This window comes from Cetorhinus maximus, chromosome 26, assembly GCF_964194155.1.
Source record: "Cetorhinus maximus chromosome 26, sCetMax3.hap1.1, whole genome shotgun sequence".
Lineage (NCBI taxonomy): Eukaryota > Metazoa > Chordata > Chondrichthyes > Lamniformes > Cetorhinidae > Cetorhinus > Cetorhinus maximus.
The window spans coordinates 12,181,858-12,200,865 of NC_135904.1; the positions used below are offsets into that span (position 1 = coordinate 12,181,858).

The following is a 19,008-nucleotide window of genomic DNA, read 5'->3' on the forward strand; positions in this document are numbered from 1 at the left end:
GCAACCCGGACTCCTTGAGAAGGTTGCTTCAGTTGGCTGGACGGCCGGTGTGGATCAGATTGGTGTCAACAGCAGGGGCTCAAATCCCATTCCAGCTGAGATGGATTCGAAACCTGCCACCTTGCTCAACCTGTGGTGGAGATCGTGAGGCTGTAGGTCGGACCCTACCTTCAGGCATAGAATTCAAGATGATGATGATACACTGGCCTGTGATCAGTATTCATAATTTGGCAGAGTTGCAATCACACTTCCCTCAACTGGGTCCTAGCATGAAAATGATGCCCAGGGTGCTTGTACATGAAGTCTGCACTAATTCATGGCATGACTCAAACATAAACCAACTGAAGGTCTGGTTTCAGCAAGATTCAAACACACGCCAAACACGAGCAAACAAATGGTACCTCTGCGAGGTGCCCATTATTCACAGTGGAGCCTAGACAGTTGAGTGTTGACAACGGTTGAACAAATCAGAGCCCTCAAACATCCAACTCCAGCTCATATTGCTATATAATGGGGGGCCTTGGGTGATTCTGATGCCTCCATCTACAACTGGAGGGCGAGATAAAACTACCATAGCCAAGATCATTTAAATCGACATAAAACAGGGAGATTAAACCATTGGATCTCCATGTCCTAATCCAATCTGCTTCAGCTACACACTGGATAAAGATTTTTGGTCAACAAGGAAGTCAAGGGTTATGGGGACAGGCAGGAAAATGCAGTTAAGGCCACAATTAGATCAGCCATGATCTTACTGAATGGCAGAGTAGCCTTGAGGGGCCGAATGACATACTCTTTCTCCTAGTTCTTCTGTTTTTATGTAAAGCATGCCTCGTCACAAAAGAAGCACTCTTGATGTTTGAGTCCAGATTAATACCTTTAACATTCAGAATTCCATTCACGCAGCTGAATTTATTTCAAGGCAAAGCAAAGCAAGGCAAGTGAATAGGAGATAAATTTCCTGTTGTTCTCCTCCATCCCCACACCCAAAAGAGGAGTGACTTACTAACTCATGTTAACTCTTTGCCCCAACCTTAAAAAAGGAAATCCCGGTTAATCTTCCTACTTTTGCTGCCTACTTAAGGCATTAAATGCAAAACACAAAGTTAGAGCATGAAATGCTTTGCCACAGGGAGAAGTTGAGGCAGAGACAATTATATCTTTAGAAGCAAAATTGGATTATTTGAAGCAGAGAAAGGTACAGGGTTAAGGGGAGTGAGCAGGGGCCATGGAATCAAGTTTGGCTTACTCTGGTGCAGAGTTTGTAAAACTTCAAAACGTTTGTAACATTTGTAAAAGTAATGTTCTGTACATTTTATTTCAATAAAGACAAAATGACAAACAGCATAAAGAAAGATGCCCAGATGCCCTAAAGGTATTTAAATACATCTCAAAGGTTATCATTAAAGTGAATCTGTAGTAAATAGATTCCTGCAAGCAAAATACCTTTCTTTAAATACAAAATCAGTATTTCTCTGAAATGCAAACGCTTTTCAAATTATTTTCTGCAGAAAAACCTGCCATGATTAAAATATTTTAATGAAGGATAAAAGGGTTTTCTTCCACCCGACAAAAAACAGGCTTATTTCTACATGCTAGATTTTAACGTTTCAGTGTCACAATGTGCTAACTACATACACAATAGATAATAGTAAGAAAAACGCTCAACCTGATGAAAAGTTAAAATCTTCATTAATACACTGAAAAAGTAGACATAACTCATGCCTTTTGTAAAATCAAAAATACAAAAATTAAACCGCTTTCTTTAAAAAGATTTTTCCTTATTTTAAGGATTTTTTTTTAAATGAAGCTGCATGTAGTTTTGTACAAGAAAGTTTTGTACAGGTAAACTAGTAATATACATAAAAAAATTGAACTGGCATCCTCATTCATGTGCTGCTCACCTTTTCTTTGCGACCACATACCTCGTCCTGAACAATCTTCTAGAGTTTTAAACCAAAGAAAATGCGTCTAGCTCCTCTCCACAAAAAAAGTGCCGCTTTGTCCAACTTCCTTTTAGGAAATGAATCCATGGCGATGCCCGTGGCATATCGATGCAGTCTAGAGGCAATTCATGCTATGTTCCTGCGAGAAAATGATACTGTGGAAAAAGTAAGCCAGCAAATGGACCAGCAAATGGGGCGAAACTTTTTTTTTTTTACAGGGGACCAGATGCCTGGGACCTACAATCAACCAGGCATTTTTTGAGATTTGGGGAGGGGGGTGAAAAGAAGTGGGGAGGGGAAAGAGGGACAGGGAAGAATAGCCAGAACACAGGCCCACAAGTTTAGTTAGCATACTGTCATTCTCCTGCTGCTCCTGCCACCACTGTTCTTACTTCCTGAAGAATTTTACAAACGCAGTGGTACGAATGTTGTATTGCAACAATAGATACTGAAAAGCAAACCAGACATTGAAAGGATCCTGAGCCTGTTTTGTTGTAATTTTTCTCAGTTCTTCCCCATCCTACGTTCTCTCTCGCACCCACCTCCCACAAAAAGTTGAAGTCTAATTTACAGCTGGGCAGAGAATGTGCAGTTAAATGAATGTCAAATCGAGGCTAAAATCTCATCGCTATACTTAGAATTTCTGTATCAGTCTCTCCTCTTTCTTGTGCCCTCACCCCTCCTTTTAAAAGTTTATAGCTACTGTGGGTGAATGCTTCTGTTCTTTAATATAAATAAACTCGTCTGTTACGTATCCGATTTAATTTCAACTAATCTATAGATTCTTTATTTTATTTTAACAAATATACATTACTTCACAGGCAGACAAAGCAGGAAGGTGGTGGATCAAATTAGGAAAGATTTTCTTTCGTTTTGGAAGGGGGCGAAAGGGGAATCTACAATACATTATAGTTAAGAGGAATGCTTTTATAATTGGATATAATTTTATATACTAGGAAAAACAAAAGCCTAAAACCTGAACCGTAAAATTTTTCTATTTAATATACTGGCCATTCCTGTTGAAATGAGACCTACATTTTAAAATGTGGGTACAGGCCCACTTTATAAAGCACCAGAGGGGAAAATAGAATCAGTTTTCTCCTCTTATGTAAACCTGTGACAATACAGGTTAAACAAAATGCTGGTGGCAGAAACAGAAGTACTTTTAGAAAGTGTTGATTTTTTTTATGTCACAAAGAAAAGCGCCAACCATTTATAGCAGATACAGTCAGAAAGTCTCACCAACATGTATTGCAACAGACCACAGCATTTCATACTTGTTATCCAGCAGACAGTCTTCAGAAGCACACCAACTGGGACAACAGAACATCTACTGCGTGCTATATATGTGCTATCAGGATCTGCATGTTTGGATTTTTGACTGCATATACCGTTTCCTCTTTTGATTTAAAAAACCCTGCAATATCCTTTCCTGTTCAGACCCACCTAAAACTTCAAGACTGAGTTCACTCTTTGCAACCCCTTGGTTAACTGTGGGTGCCCAAGACAAGAGAAGCAAGACGAGGTACAAAAATGCAAATTTCAACAGCAATGGCAATGTCTTGTAGTCCAAAGGGTCCTGCTTTAGTCTTCTCTGCCCCCTTCAGAGATGGTGTTGGCAATGAGTTCTTAATCTGGAGGGAGCAAATCGTGCAAACGAAATTTCTCTCTGATATGAGGTCGAACATCTTCATTCTGAGAACAGTATATTAAAGGAGAAATAGGTCAATTTAAAATTTGGATCTGATGGCAACACTTTTGCTTCATTACCAGATAGTGGAATCTCCCGTACAATTGTCCCTGGGGTAGGAAGTGGTGGCAGTCAGGTCAAAGCAACTTCCCTCGGGGTAGGAAGTGGTGGCAGTCAGGTCAAAGCAACTTCCCTCGAAGTGTCTTAGTGGCGCTTCTGGTGTAGGTTTGGGGAAATGATGAAGCATCATCTAGTGGTAGAGATGTGCAGGCATCACAGAATGTGAGGTGCCCAATGGCTAACTAAGTACTGTGTAGCATAAACAGCAAGTTTAACATCTTATATAGGTACTCATGACCTTAGCAAATGCTAGATGGCTAACAATTATAACTTGAGAGCCTTCTGTAAAGAGTACTCCTTTATTTGTATTGGTATTTGTTTGTTCTGCCAGTTGAATCCACAGGTCCCAGCAGAACTATTCAACCAGCAGGAGCAACATAGTTAAATCCATACCTGCCCTCGGATATCCCCATATGCATTTCCAGCAAGGCCCTTGAGCAGAAATTGAGACCAGAGACGCTGGGTGATTTTCTTGTCTTCCAAAGACACTGAGATCAACTACAGCACTAAATTACCATCTATCTTAGGATCAGCTAACTCGACAAAGACCAATTATCAAACATTGGATTTTCCTCTTGTTAGGGACTATTTCTGTATTAAAAAAAGGATTTAAAAAAAAAATTAAAATCAAACTGACCTAATAACAGGCAACGTAACTTACCAGTTCTACAAGTTTCTCTAAAAAGGGAATCAGTTTCAAAAGCTCTGTGTCATTCTTATCCATGAACCAGCTCTCAATTGGAATTCCATTAGACAGCTGAGAGAAAAGGAATGAAAGAACATTTTACTGTAGCTGCAGTATGTACAGTGTATTACACCAACTACAACAACAGCTGCAATATAACTCCCAACTTTCACACCAGTTATACCTCCAACTTGACAAGTCAAGTTCTTCACTCAAAAGGGGTCAACATAAAAAGGAGCAAATAAAAAAGTCATAGTGCCCTCACAAGCTTAAAACCAGTGAATACTCTCAGAATGCCTTAATTTAAAGTTTTTCTCTAAATTTCCCCCACACTACATCATTCTCAATCAGGAAGGCAGCCAGAGGTTACAAGGCCAACACTAAATGCCCCCACATGGTGTGCGCAATATCGCCACCAACCCCTTCAACCACGGATTCAATAGCATTACAATGTATTTACAGCTCAGAAACAGACCATTCAGTCCATGCCAGTGTTTATTCTCCATAAAAAGCTCCTCCTGCCCCCTTTTCAGTTAACCCCATCAGCATATCCTTCTTCTCCTTTCTCCCCTTAAAATGCATCCATGCTATTCACCATGACTATTTCTAGTGGTAGTGAGTTCCACATTCTAACTATTCTCTGGGTACAGAAGTTTCTCCTTCTCCTGAATTCCCTGTTGAACCTATTAATGGCCATCTTAAATTTATGGCTCCTAGATCCGGTCTCACCCGCAAGTGCAAATATCTTTTCTACATCTACCCTGTCAAACTCCTTCACTATCTTAAAGACCTTAAGAACACAACAAAACAAGAAATAGGAGCGGGGATAGACCACATGGCCCATTGAGCCTGCTCCGCCATTCAATACAATCAGGGCTGATCTTGCACTTCAACTCCATTTCCCTGCCCGCTCCCCATATCCCTTAAATCCCTGAGACACCAAAAGTCTGACTATCCCAGCCTTAAATGTATTCAACAATAGAGCATCCAGAACTTTCTGGCGTGGAGAATTCCAAAGATTCACAACCCTTTGAGTGAAGTAATTTCTCCTAACCTCAGTCCTAAATAGTCAGCCCCTTATCCTGAGACTATGACCTTGCTTTAGACTCTCCAACCAGCAGAAACAATCTCTCGGTGTCTACCCTATCAAGCCCCTTCAGAATTTTGTGGGTTCTCATTCTTCTAAACTCCAGAGCATATAAGGCCATAGGATAACCCCCTCAGCCCAGGGACCAATTTAGTGAGCCTTCGCTATTCTGTCTGCAATGCAAGTATTGAGCTCGCATATTCAGGGTGAAAAACAAAAGCCTTAATTTTGCACAATAGGGCTCTTTTCCTTATCTGGCCCTACTGAAAACCAAAAACATCTTTGTTTATTCTCCTTGAGCTCCCTTTGTCTCTTCTTCCCTCTCCTCAGTTAAGTGTCTCTTGCACCCAAGACATTAAGGAAAATTAATACTTGCAGATTACAGCCAACTTTAGCTAGCTGCCAGCTGTGTGATAGCAGTCTAATGAAACTTGTTGGGTATATCTCATGTCAGAAGCCTGCTCTCCGCACAGGCAGCCTAGTTCAGATCAGGAACCTGCACCACTAAGGCTTACTTAAATTGTCAGATAAAAACTTGCAAATGTTATAGAGGAGAAATAGGTCTGTGCCTCAGATACAAGAGCCATTTCCAAACACACTTGGGCACTCAGTCTTTCATCCTGAAACTAATTATTTTGATTCTATTCCTAAGAACCAAAACGCCAAAACAGTTAGATCACAATACTGAGTTCTCTAGGCATTCAGTATCTTGCTTCTATTCAATGATTCTTAGACTGACCTGGTACGCAAAGGCTTGCGGAGAGTTGTCAATAATGATTGTTTTTGAAAGGTCTCTTCCAAGAATATTCAAATCCTTTATGTAGTTTCCCTGCACACACACGCAATGCTCACGGAACAACCTGTGCCTAGGTGACAAAGTACATTGAAGATTAAGCGTAACAACGGGCTTAAAACCAGAGTGAAGATTAAGAGGAGGATACATTAAAAGAAAAACATCTCAAAGCCTGAATGCACATGTATTTTAAAGACAGACACACAAAATTGATCACCCAAGGCATGAAATGTGGCCTCTGGCAAGTATAGTGACAGTGACCCCATCACATATGTATAACTGCACCACATGCTGGCCAAATTGCAGATAGTAATCAAAAGTGCCATTTGAGCACAAACATCAGCAGGAGATGTGGGAAACAGGCAGCAAGTTATTCCAGCCAGTTCTACATTGGTAAGCAGTTTGAGCAGGGCAGGGGGCAGAAACTCATTGGTCTTTCAACCAATGAATCACAGTTGGAAGATCGTAGCAAAACACAAAGCCACATTCAATTATCAGTGAACAACAAGGCCTATGAGGCTTTAAAATCAGCTTGAAATCAGGCAGGTTTCTACACCATACTGGTACCTCATTAGCCTTTGGACAGCGCACAATGAACAAGGACAGGATTGAATGTGTCTGCAAGGTGCTCTGTGACCAAACAGCCGATCAAATTTGCAGTTTGGTTTTATGCAAAGAATGATCAATTTGCTAAGGAGGAAGGGAAGAGTAAGATTCAGCACCTTTAAAGGAAAATGAAGGGTGAGGGGTGGATAGAGAGAAGAAAAAAATATCTCAAGATTCTTAACAGTTAAGCTATTCACCAGTTTGGCTAACTCCCACATCCTATTTAAAAAAAGAGAAAAACCTACTGTACTTTACTGTATTCTGGCAGCTCTCAATTAGAGTGGAGTTAGACAGGGTCCATCCAAAGTTGCTTTAAAACACTAAATTTAATGCGTCTCCCACCAAAAATCTGCCTCATTCCAAGCCGTGCTTGTTGCTTAACAAATACAAATGTTAAGACACAAAATATTGGTCTTCAGATGGGACTTGGTTACTCATTTAGAGATTTTGATTTGTTGTCCTGGGCAAACCAGCAACATTCAAAGCCTCAATTGGTTTGATACACAACAACTAGTATGTATTTATATGTGGGTGTATGGGGGTATAAGTGCACAAATTGTTGAAGATGGCAGGGCAGGTTGAGTAAGTGGTTAAAAAGGCTTATAGGATATAGATGGAGAAGCTCGGCTGTTCTCCTCAGAATGAGAAGGCTGAGAGGAGATTTGTTCAAAGTCATGAATCTAGACAGCATCAACAGGGAGAAACTATCCCCAATGATGGAAGGGTTGAGAACCAGTTACACTGATTTAAGGCGACTGGCAAAAAACCAAGGCCACACGAAGAGAAGTTTTTTTACACAGCAAGTGGTTAGAATCTGGAATACATTTGTGAGACAGTAGTGGAGGTAGATTCAATCATTGTTTTCAAAACAGAATTGAATAAGCTCGAGAGAATTTGCAGGGCTACGGAGAAAGAGCAGGGGAGTGGGACTAGCAAAGTTGCCTTTGCAGAGCTGGCACAGGCATTACAAGCCGAATGGCCTTTTGTGCTGTAACCATTCTGAGATTCTATACAGCACCAACATAGGAAGATATTAGGACAGATACCAACATTTTTGGTCAAAGTGGTAGGTTTTAAGAAGCATCTTAAAGGAAGAGTTTGAAGGGGTTAGGCCAGGTAGCTGAAGGTCCAGCTTCCAACTTTGGAACAATTAAAATCAAGGACATGCATGAGACCAGAATTGGAGGGCAACAATCTTGACGGAGGTTACAGAGATAGGGAGGTTACAAGGCAGAGGAATGCATCGTTCTCAGAGATAATAAAAAACTTCAGTTCTCATGGTAGATTTTTATCTGTAGGGGGCAGAAGGTGCAGAGGGGATAGATTACAATGACGAAGCTATTAACTGCTCCTTTTTTCTTCAACATTCTTGTTCATTATACAATAAACATTCCAGGCATTTACCTGACCAGTTGTTTTTTAGGGTCCAGAATATTCAGCAATTTGTCTGCATAGACTTTTTTGGAGGCAGTGAACAGAATAATCTGCAAAATGATCAGGGAAAGATTATAATGTTAATCTGCTAATGTATGATTTTTAAATTTCTCTGTACTTAATGATCACAAAAGACCTGAATCAGCATATATAGTACAAGTAAATACTTTATTTTTCAATGTCTCACGTTTTCAAGAAACTTTATCCAAAAGTCATGAAAAAAATCAGCTTAAGCCAAGAATAAGACAAATTTAGAGATTTTTCAAGAATTTTCATGAAATGGCAGAAATCAATAAGCCACTGAGCAGTCAAGAACCCCTTTTGCCGTCAAACTGGAACTTCAAACTGGGTTTTTCGGGTCTGTCTGATTTTCAACATAGCCTACACACCCTTTTACTTCACAAGCCCACATGCGCAACTTTCAATTTGCACAGTTGCTGCACAGCTGTTGTGAACCAGAGCAACACCTTGCAGGGCGGGGAAAAGAGAGAACAAAAACCTGAAAAGGTGTAACCACCTTACACAACTTAAAATGTGCAAGTTGCTAAAAAATCTATTACTGAAGTTCATAGTGTGCTATTTTAAGCCAAGCTGTAGAAATTTATTAGTTTAAAAAAAGGGTTGTGCAGTTCTGCTATCTGAAAATACTGAAGTGATGATAAATGATCTAAAGGGGTGTAAATAGCTATAAATGAACATACATCACTTTTCCTTTTTTTATTCAAAACTCTTTTCAAATTTACCTCATAAATCTGAGACATTCGTTCCAGGAATTCCCGAAAGAAGGGTCTCAACCGTACGTAAACCTACAGTGGGACATGTAGGAAAAGTTACTGCATTTTGCTACAATTTAAATAAAAATGATTAAATCAAGGGCTAAAACAGCATGAGTATTATAACCAATAGACTATGCATTCCTCTAAAGGTAACAAGAAAATATCTGTTTTAGAATAGAAGGGAGGGAGAGTCAGAGAAGGAAGGAGAATATGAGGTCTTTGGAAGTGAACTATTTTCCTACGTCCAAGTGAGGTGTACTAGGAGTTCAAAGATTCCTCCATACAGCCAAGAAATGACTTGGATGAGGCACGATTCTTCCTCTTCTTCTCCTCCTCAAGCTCTCTGCCCAAAGCCAGGTCCATCCCACAGCGTTGCGATCTCCACCACAGGTAGGGCAAGGAGAGAGGTCTCAAATCCAGCCTGAACAGGGATCCAGCCCCGTGCTGTTGGCACCAATCTGATTCACACTGGCCTTACAGCCAATTGAGCTAACCGGTCCCCCAAGGAGTCAGAAATCAGAGTCGCTGTGGCGCCAACAGTCTTACATGCATGCTGTAGCCTGAAGCTATGGATAGTGTTGGTAGTGGCTCCAATTTCTTTCCATCGCATGGCTGACCAGGAATCTCTCCTGTTCTCACTGCCTGCCATTGGTATATGTTGGAAGGATTCGCAGATTGATACTCAATCTGTTTGGCCACATTATGAACACACATTTCTTGGCCATCAAGTTCTGAAGAGGGACTTGAACCCAGAGCTTCTAGCTCAGATGCAGGGGCACTACCCATTCGTCACAAGACCTCCATCTGAGGCACGATTACACCAGTACAAATTATGCAGCAACATCCTTAACATCATATTATTCAATTAAACCATTTTTTTCCCTCATGTCCCCGAAAGCACTATCTCCAGCTAAGTTACTGTCCACGGAAGCCCTATGGTACTTGGCCCACGTGGTCGCTATTTATTCAGAAGCCTGCACATCATTTAGCCATGCACAGGACACCCCAATGAAACTTGTTAAGTTGTCCATTGCTGAATCTTTACTTCAGAGATAATTGCCAAGCGTGAACAGGCAAGGAACACAAAGGGTCAAATGCAGCCATGTATCTCCCAAATTTGACAGCTACACTCCAGATAAGTTTCCTTTACCTGGTAAATTACATCTTGGAAAAGGACAGGAAAGGTCAGTGCCGCATCATCCAGCTCATTGAGACTGCAGTGCACCAATGTTTCATCCTGTCAGAGAAAAACATTTGGAAATATCATAAAACAGTATAACTTCAGGAATGCGAAAATTAAATCGTAAGTTTAACAAGTTGCAACTCAAGTGAGGATTTGTCATGAAAAGACCAAGTAAACAGATGGCAAAATAATTTTTAAACAATTAAAGAAATGCAACCAGCCTCCAATATTTCCATTCCAAATTAACTATAGAAGAGGCAACAATTTGGAAGCATATTTGAATCCAGAAATTCTGCCAGTTGAGGTCAAAGATGCCTCTGTTGGCAGACAGTACCCAACCCATTTTTTCATGTTTTTTAAAACTGAACTCATTAATCTTACGTATTCAAAAACAAATACAGTAGAGGTTAATTAGTATAAAGGTATCACATTCTATGATACTGATGTTTTACACAAAGAACTGTGCATCAATGTCTGTTTCAGCATTTTTTTCTTATTTTGCAAATCAAACTTAGTATGATTTTATTCAAAAAATTGTGTCTGTAAAGTACACATATATATGCTTTAAAGCATAATTTCACTCACCAAGTCTAGGACTAAAGAGAAATCTGGTGTACTTCTGGTTTTAAGTGGCAGGGCTGGCTTCCGACTTAGCTGTTCCTCTGTTAGCGGTGGCACATGTTTAATGAAGAAATATCTATCAAGCAATCAGAAAGAAACTGTTAAAATGCACGTGAAAAACATTCACTATGGAAATAAAGCCCAGTAGGTAGCAAATCCTAAATGGTGACTTTAAAATTAACTGGGGCATCTAGGCTGAACATAGAGTCATTACAATACAGAAGGCCATTCAGCCATCGACTTTTGGTAGAGCAATTCAGCCAGTCCCATTCCCCTGCTCTATTCCTGTAGCCCTAAAAGTTTATTCCCACAAGTGTCCATCCAATTTCCTTTAAAAATCACCGATCTTCACTTCGTGTGCATTTACACTGCAAAGAACAAATCACTCAAACTCGCCGTGGGTATCCATGTTTTCACCTGCAGCTTGAGTTTCAAATCTGCAGGTGCCAAGGGCTTCATTTTAAAATTCCAAGTGAGATTGGTGATCTGACAATGTTTACATACCGATGTTAGCATCACATCACCAGTGAAATGGAAATTGCTTGCTGGATACTAAAGTCAGTGTGTGAACATATGTTTATAGAATCCATCAAATGCTTCTACCTTCGTGTAGGACATGGAATGTGTTCTGTACACCAACAGTATTATCTTTCATGATCAATTTTTAAAAGCCAGGAGGGAAAACAAAAGAACATCTTGTTTTCCGAGAATACTTAGTGTTATGATAATGTGGACAACGTCCTGCCAATCACCAAACATTAATTTCAAAGATTCGTGAAAGAGAGTCAGAATTTTGATGATGGTATTTTTTAACGATGACTGAGATAGAACAAATGGTGCCTTAATAAGCATGGAAGAACTTCTGCAATTCCATCTACACTAAATAATAATTTCAACCATCAAGAGCTGCTGAGGAGCAGACAGTTGTTTGCCCACATAGAAGAAACAAATCAATCACTATAGGCAGCTAACAGCAACCTAGGAAGAAGCAACTCAGCCAAGAATCAATGAACGATACAGGAACCACCAATGACGAGGAAAGAAAATAAATTGAGGCAAGTTGCTTAGAGCGTTCTCAGTTTAAAATACTGCAGAAGCTGGAAAAAAAAGGCAGGAAATGTTGGAATCATTCAGCATTTCAGGCAGCTGACAGCATGATAGGGGTTAAGTATGTTGGTAAATGAATATACAAGACAGTCAGTGTCACAACTCAACCCACTTGATCTACTGTAGCAAAAGGTTAAAAACCAAAGTAGCAAAAAACAGTTAACGGGTCAGAAATAAAAAAAATATCTGAATGTAGGTCACTAAAACAACAACTTAGTGACACGGCACTCAACACAACATCCCATGCAACAGCCACTGGAGCTGGTGTCATACAATAGGGATGCAATGTTTTATCATTTGGAATGTGATACAAGACTGCACTTATTCTAAACAAAAACAAAAATAGCTGGAAAAACTCAGCAGGTCTGGCAGCATCTGCGGAGAGGAACACAGTTAACGTTTCGAGTCCGAATGACCGTTCAACAGAACTAAGTAAAAATAGAAGAGAGGCGAAATATAAGCTGGTTTAAGGGGGGGTGGGACAAGTAGAGCAGGATAAAGGGCCAAAAACAAAAAACTACTGCGGATGCTGGAAATCCAAAACAAAAACAGAATTACCTGGAAAAACTCAGCAGGTCTGGCAGCATCGATGGAGAAGAAAAGAGTCGACGTTTCGAGTCCACATGACCCTTCAACAGAACAGTTCTGTTGAAGGGTCATGTGGACTCGAAACGTCGACTCTTTTCTTCTCCATCGATGCTGCCAGACCTGCTGAGTTTTTCCAGGTAATTCTGTTTTAGGATAAAGGGCCAGTCAGTGATAGGTGGAGATAACCAAAAGATGTCACAGACAAAAGGACAAAGAGGTGTTTAGGTGGTGATATTATCTAAGGAATGTGCTAATTAAGGGTAGAAAGCAGGACAAGCAAGGTACAGATAGCCCTAGTGTGGGTGGGGTGGGGTGGGGTGAAGGAATCGAAAAAAGCTAAAAGGTAGAGATAAAACAATGGATGGAAATACATTTAAAAATAATGGAAATAGGTGGGAAAAGAAAAATCTATATAATTTATTGGAAAAAAAAGGGGGGGGAATCGGAAAAGGGGTGGGGATGGAGGAGTGTTCATGATCTAAAATTGTTGAACTCAATATTCAGTCCGGAAGGCTGTAAAGTGCCTAGTCGGAAGATGAGGTGCTGTTCCTCAGTTTGCGTTGAGCTTCACTGGAACAATGCAGAAGGCCAAGGACGGACAAGTGGGCATGAGAGCAGGGTGGAGTGTTGAAATGGCAAGCGACAGGGAGGTCTGGATAATGCTTGCGGACAGACCGAAGGTGTTCTGCAAAGCGGTCACCCAGTCTGCGTTTGGTCTCTCCAATATAGAGGAAACCGCATTGGGAACAACGAATGCAGTAGACTAAATTGAGGGAAGTGCAAGTGAAATGCTGCTTCACTTGAAAGGAGTGTTTGGGCCCTTGGATGGTGAGGAGAGGGGAAGTAAAGGGGCAGGTGTTACACCTTCTGCGGTTGCATGGGAAGGTGCCGTGGGAGGGGGTTGAGGTGTAGGGGGTGATGGAGGAGTGGACCATGGTGTCCCGGAGGGTACGATCCTTGCGGAATGCCGCCGGGGGGGTGAAGGGAAGATGTGTTTGGTGGTGGCATCATGCTGGAGTTGGCGGAAATGGCGGAGGATGATCCTTTGAATGCGGAGGCTGGTGGGGTGATAAGTGAGGACAAGGGGGAACGCTATCATGTTTCTGGGAGGGAGAGGAAGGTGTGAGGGCGGATGCGTGGGAGACGGGCCGGACACGGTTGAGGGCCCTGTCAACCGCCGTGTGTGGAAAACCTCGGTTAAGGAAGAAGGAAGACATGTCAGAGGAACTGTTTTTGAAAGTGGCATCATCAGAACAGATGCAACGGAGGCGAAGGAACTGAGAGAATGGGATGGAGTCCTTACAGGAAACGGGGTGTGAGGAGCTGTAGTCGAGGTAGCTGTGGAAGTCAGTAGGCTTGTAATGGATATTGGTGGACAGTCCATCACCAGAAATTGAGACAGAGAGGTCAAGGAAGGGAAGGGAAGTGTCAGAGATGGACCATGTGAAAATGATGCAGGGGTGGAAATTGGAAGCAAAATTAATAAATTTTTCCAGGTCCTGACGAGAGCATGAAGCAGCACCGAAGTAATCATCGATGTACCGGAGAAAGAGTTGTGGGAGGGAGCCGGAGTAGGACTGGAGCAAGGAATGTTCCACATACCCCATAAAGAGACAGGCATAGCTGGGGCCCAAGCGGGTACCCATAGCCACACCTTTTATTTGGAGGAAGTGAGAGGAGTTTAAGGAGAAATTGCTCAGTGTGAGAACAAGTTCAGCCAGACGGAGGAGAGTAGTGGTGGATGGGGATTGTTCGGGCCTCTGTTCAAGGAAGAAACGAAGAGCCATCAGACTATCCCGGTGGGAGATGGAGGTTTAGAGGGATTGGACGTCCATGGTGAAGAGGAGGCGGTTGGGGCCAGGGAACTGGAAATTGTTGATATGACGTAGGGTGTCAGAGGAATCACGGATATAGGTGGGAAGGGACTGGACAAGGGGAGAGAGAATGGAGTCAAGATAGCAAGAAATGAGTTCCGTGGGGCAAGAACAGGCTGACACGATCGGTCTGCTGGGATAGTCCTGTTTGTGGATTTTGGGTAGGAGGTAGAAGCAGGCCGTCCGAGGTTGGGACACTATGAGGTTGGAAGCTGTGGAAGATCGATCTCCAGAGGAGATTAGGTCAGTAACAGTTCTGGAAACAATGGCTTGATGTTTGGTGGTGGGGTCATGGTCCAGGGGGAGGTAGGAGGAAGTGCCTGCGAGTTGACGCTCAGCCTCTGCGAGGTAGAGTTCAGTGCGCCAGACAACAACAGCACCACCCTTGTCAGCGGGTTTGATGACAATGTCAGTGTTGGACCCAGAGAACGGAGTGCAGCAAGTTCAGAGAGAGACAGGTTAGATTGGGTAAGAGGAGCAGAGAAATTGAGACGACTAATGTCACGCTGACAATTCTCAATGAAAAGATCAAGAGAAGCTAAGAATCCAGAGGGAGGGTTCCAGGTGGAGGGAGAATATTGGAGGTGGGTAAAAGGATCCGTTGAACGGGGAGAAGACTCCTGCCCAAAGAAGTGAGCACGGAGATGAAGGCGGCGGAAGGAGAATTCAACATTGTGCCGAGCCCGAAATTCATTGAGATGAGGGCGCAAGGGTATGAAACTAAGTCCTTTGCTGGGCACTGAACGTTCAGCGTCGGAGATGGGAAGGTCAGGGGGCATGGTGAATACATAGCCGGGGCTGGGATTGTAAGACGGGACGGGGACAGAGGGACAGGCAGGGGTGCAGGGTCCTGGATGGGTGTTGGTGTCGATGAGTTGTTGGAGCTTGCGTTCCTTTGCACTTGAAAGAAAGAGACAAAGTTTCTTGTTGAGGCGTCGGATGAGACAAAGAATAAAATGAAACTGGGGGCACGCGCAGCTTCGAAAAAGGGTGCGACCGTGCTGCTGGAGGGAGAGGTCGAGTGTGTTCATGTGGCGGCGCATGGCACTGAGTGCGGATCTCAGAATGCGACGAGAACAACAGTCCGAGGAGCGTTGTATGCACTTATTCTAGTTCTTCTGTTGGCTAAATAATTTGAGGAAGTTACTTCCTGCAGGATCGGTTATTAAAGTGTTAATTGCATATTAGCTGGTATGATCAAATGTGCTAAGTTCAGTGATTCTCATTATTTGCTAAAATCAATAAGCATGGCTAATTGTTAACACAATTAAAATTAGTCACAGGAATTTGTCAGCTAGCTCAGTCACTTTCTTTACATCCCAAACTGTAGCATCAACAGAATACACACAGGACACTATTCCTATTTTCCTATGTCAGCCATGTTCACTAAGTAGCCTCTCAGTCAGAAAGTTTTGAGTAGAAGTGCTAGAAACTTGAGTACAAAAATCTAGGCCAATACTCCTGTACAGTATTGAAGGTTTACAGCATTGTTACAAGTGCTGTCTTTCAGATGAGATATTAAACCAAGTCTGCTCTCTAATGTGATTATAAAAAATCCAATAGCAGCATTCCAAGAAGAGCGGGGAAATCATTACAACAAACACATTATCCAGCCATTATCACATTATTAGGGGGTTAGATGGGAATGTGGATATCGAAACACAAGATAATCAGCCATGATTTTATTGAATGGTGGAGCAGGCTCGAGGGGCCGAATGGCCTACTCCTGTTCCTATTTCTTATGGTCTGTGAGACCTTGGACAAAATTGGCTACTGCATTTCCTTCATTACAACAATGACAACACTTCATAAGTATTTAATTAGCTGTCAGGTGCTCTGGGCCTGAAGTTGTGAACAGCCTGTATGAGCACAAGTCCTTTTTTTTAAGCAGCATGCACTATATGTTGGTTACTTCACTGTTGCTGCACTATGATCAAAGTCCACAGCTCAAGATCAAAGCTAGAATTCAGAGTGCAGCCTCTGTGGGAACAGAGGTCATCAACATCTCACTATAATGACAGCAGCAATCCCAGCCCTAACTTTGAACTGGTTCTAGTTATTGGATGCACAAAAAAAATAAGCGCCACGGAACTTAAATTTTACCAAATGAAAATGAATAAATGCTAGAAACACAAAAAGGATCAAAAGCATCCAAAAAAGGATTTTTCTTCTCTTCCAAAGTTTAACAACTAATGGACATTTCAGGCATTTTCTCCTCTTACTTTGGTTTCCAATGTCTTTAGAATTTTCTTAAATCTCAACTGCTCAACAGTTAGAAAATCCTTACTACTCTCATTTCCTGCAAAACTCAGGCTCTCACCATCAACTCTCAGCATAATTACAACTGAAATGACAACATTGTCGGAATGGAAAGACATTGGTGCATTTTTGTCATAATCTTAGCATCTTTCTCAGTATCCACTCCCTTACAACCTCTCCAAAAAAACAAATCAATGTGGGTCAGATGCGATTCTTTTTAAAGGGCTTACACAGTTTAACTCAAGTTCAAAGTTCATGGCTTTTAATTCACCTTGCAAAATATACACACATTGGCCAGTAGATAGCACCACTTCAGTGTCCAATTCTTGCATTTGCACAAAGCTTTACTATAGTCAGACCGACAGGCCTGTAGAGTTACCATTTTAAGGCCATAAGACGTAGGAGCAGAAGTAGGCCATTCGGCACATTTAGTCTGCTCCGCCATTCAATGAGATCAGGGCTGATCTGATAATCCTCAACTCCACTTATCTGCCTTCTCCCCATAACCCTTGATTCCCTTACTGATTAAAAATCTGTATTTCTCCGTCTTGAATATACATAACGATCCAGCTTCTACAGCCCTCTGCAGGAAAGAATTCCACAGATTAACTACCCTCTGAGAGAAGAAATTCCTCCTCGTCTGTTTTAAATGGGCGACCCCTTATTCTGAGATTATGCCTTCTGGTCCTAGATTCTCCCACAAGGGGAAATAACCTCTCAGCGTCTACCCTGTCAAGCCCCTTAAGAATCTTATGTTTCAATAAGGTTGCCTCTCATTCTTCTAAACTTCAATGAGTACAGGCCCAACCTACTCGAATTCTCCTCATAAGAAAATCCCTCCATACCCGGATCAATCTAGTGAACCTTCTCTGGACTGCCTCCAATGCCAGTATATCTTTCCTTAGATAAGGGGACCAAAACTGTTCACAATATTCTAGGTGTGGTCTAACTAGTGCATTGCATAGTTTTAGTAAGGCTTCTCTATTTTTATACTCCATTCCTTTGAAATAAAGGCCAACATTTCATTTGCCTTCCCTATTACCTGCTGAACTTGTATGTTAACGTTTTGGGATTCATGTACAAGGGCTCCCACATCCCTCTGTGCCGCTGCCTTCTGAAGTCTTTCTCCATTTAAATAATATTCAGCTCTATTTTTCCTGCCAAAGTGCATAACCTCACATTTTCCCACATTATATTCATAGAATCACAGCACAGAAGGCAGCCAATCAGCCCATTATGACCTAATGCCATTGCCCCTTACCCCTGCACCTTGTTTCTATTCAAATAATCAACTAATGCCCTCTTGAATGCCTCGATTGAACCTGCCTCCACCACATTTCCAGGCAGTGCATTCCAAAACTGAGCCATTCGTTGTGTGAAAAAGTGTTTTTCACGTCACATTTGCTTCTTTTGCAAAACACTTTAAATCTGTGCTGTCTTGTTCTTGATCCGTTTACAAGTGGGAACAGCTTCTCCCTATCTTCTCTGTCCAGTCCCCTCATGATTTTGAAAACTTCTATCAAGTCTCCTCTCAGCCTTCTCCTCTCCAAGGAAAATAGTCCCAACTTCTCCAATCTATCCTCATAACTGAAGTTTCTCATCCCTGAGACCATTATTGTAAACCTCTTCTGCACTCTCTCCAATGTGTTCACATCCTTCCTATATTCCAACTGAGGTCTAACAAGGGTCTTATATAAATTCAGCATTACCTCCCTGATCTTGTACTCTATGCCTCTATTAATAAAGCCCAGGATACTATGTGCTTTATTAACTGCTCTCTCCACCTATCCTGACACCTTCAATGGTCTATGCACATATATACCCGTCTTTCTGCTCCTGCATCCCTTTCAAAATTTCACCCCTTATTTTATATTGTCTGGCCATGTTCTTTCAACCAAAATGCATCACCTCACACTTCTCCACATTGAACTTCATCTGCCACCTATCTGCCCACTCCACCAACTTGTCTATGTCCTTTTGAAGTTTCACACCACCCTCTTCGCAGTTCACAACACTCCCAAGCTTCGTATCATCCGCAAACTTTGAAACTGTCCCCTGCACACCAAGATCTAGATCATTAATATATATCAGGAAAAGCAAGGGTCCCAATACCGACCCCTGGGGAACTCCACTACAAATCTTCCTCTAGCCCGAAAAACATCAATTGACCATTACTCTCTGCTTTCTATTTTTCAGGTACTTTTGTATCCACGTTGCTACTGTCCCTTTTATTCCATGA

General features: G+C 41.9%; 1 protein-coding gene across 4 annotated transcripts in view; it reads right to left on the bottom strand.

The window, feature by feature from the left end:
- Positions 1-1,299: 1,299 nt before the first annotated feature.
- The window catches only part of ctdspl2a (CTD (carboxy-terminal domain, RNA polymerase II, polypeptide A) small phosphatase like 2a), a 67,860-nt gene continuing 50,151 nt past the window's right edge, over positions 1,300-19,008 (bottom strand). For all 4 annotated transcript variants that reach the window (XM_078530113.1, XM_078530114.1, XM_078530111.1 and 1 more), the window contains 7 exons: positions 10,906-11,017; positions 10,288-10,374; positions 9,105-9,167; positions 8,332-8,411; positions 6,268-6,394; positions 4,418-4,513; positions 1,300-3,641 (listed from right to left, as the gene is read on the bottom strand). In XM_078530113.1, coding sequence (XP_078386239.1) covers positions 3,576-3,641; positions 4,418-4,513; positions 6,268-6,394; positions 8,332-8,411; positions 9,105-9,167; positions 10,288-10,374; positions 10,906-11,017 — 631 coding nt within the window. In that variant the 3' untranslated portion in view covers positions 1,300-3,575. The remainder of the gene's footprint in view (positions 3,642-4,417; positions 4,514-6,267; positions 6,395-8,331; positions 8,412-9,104; positions 9,168-10,287; positions 10,375-10,905; positions 11,018-19,008) is intronic.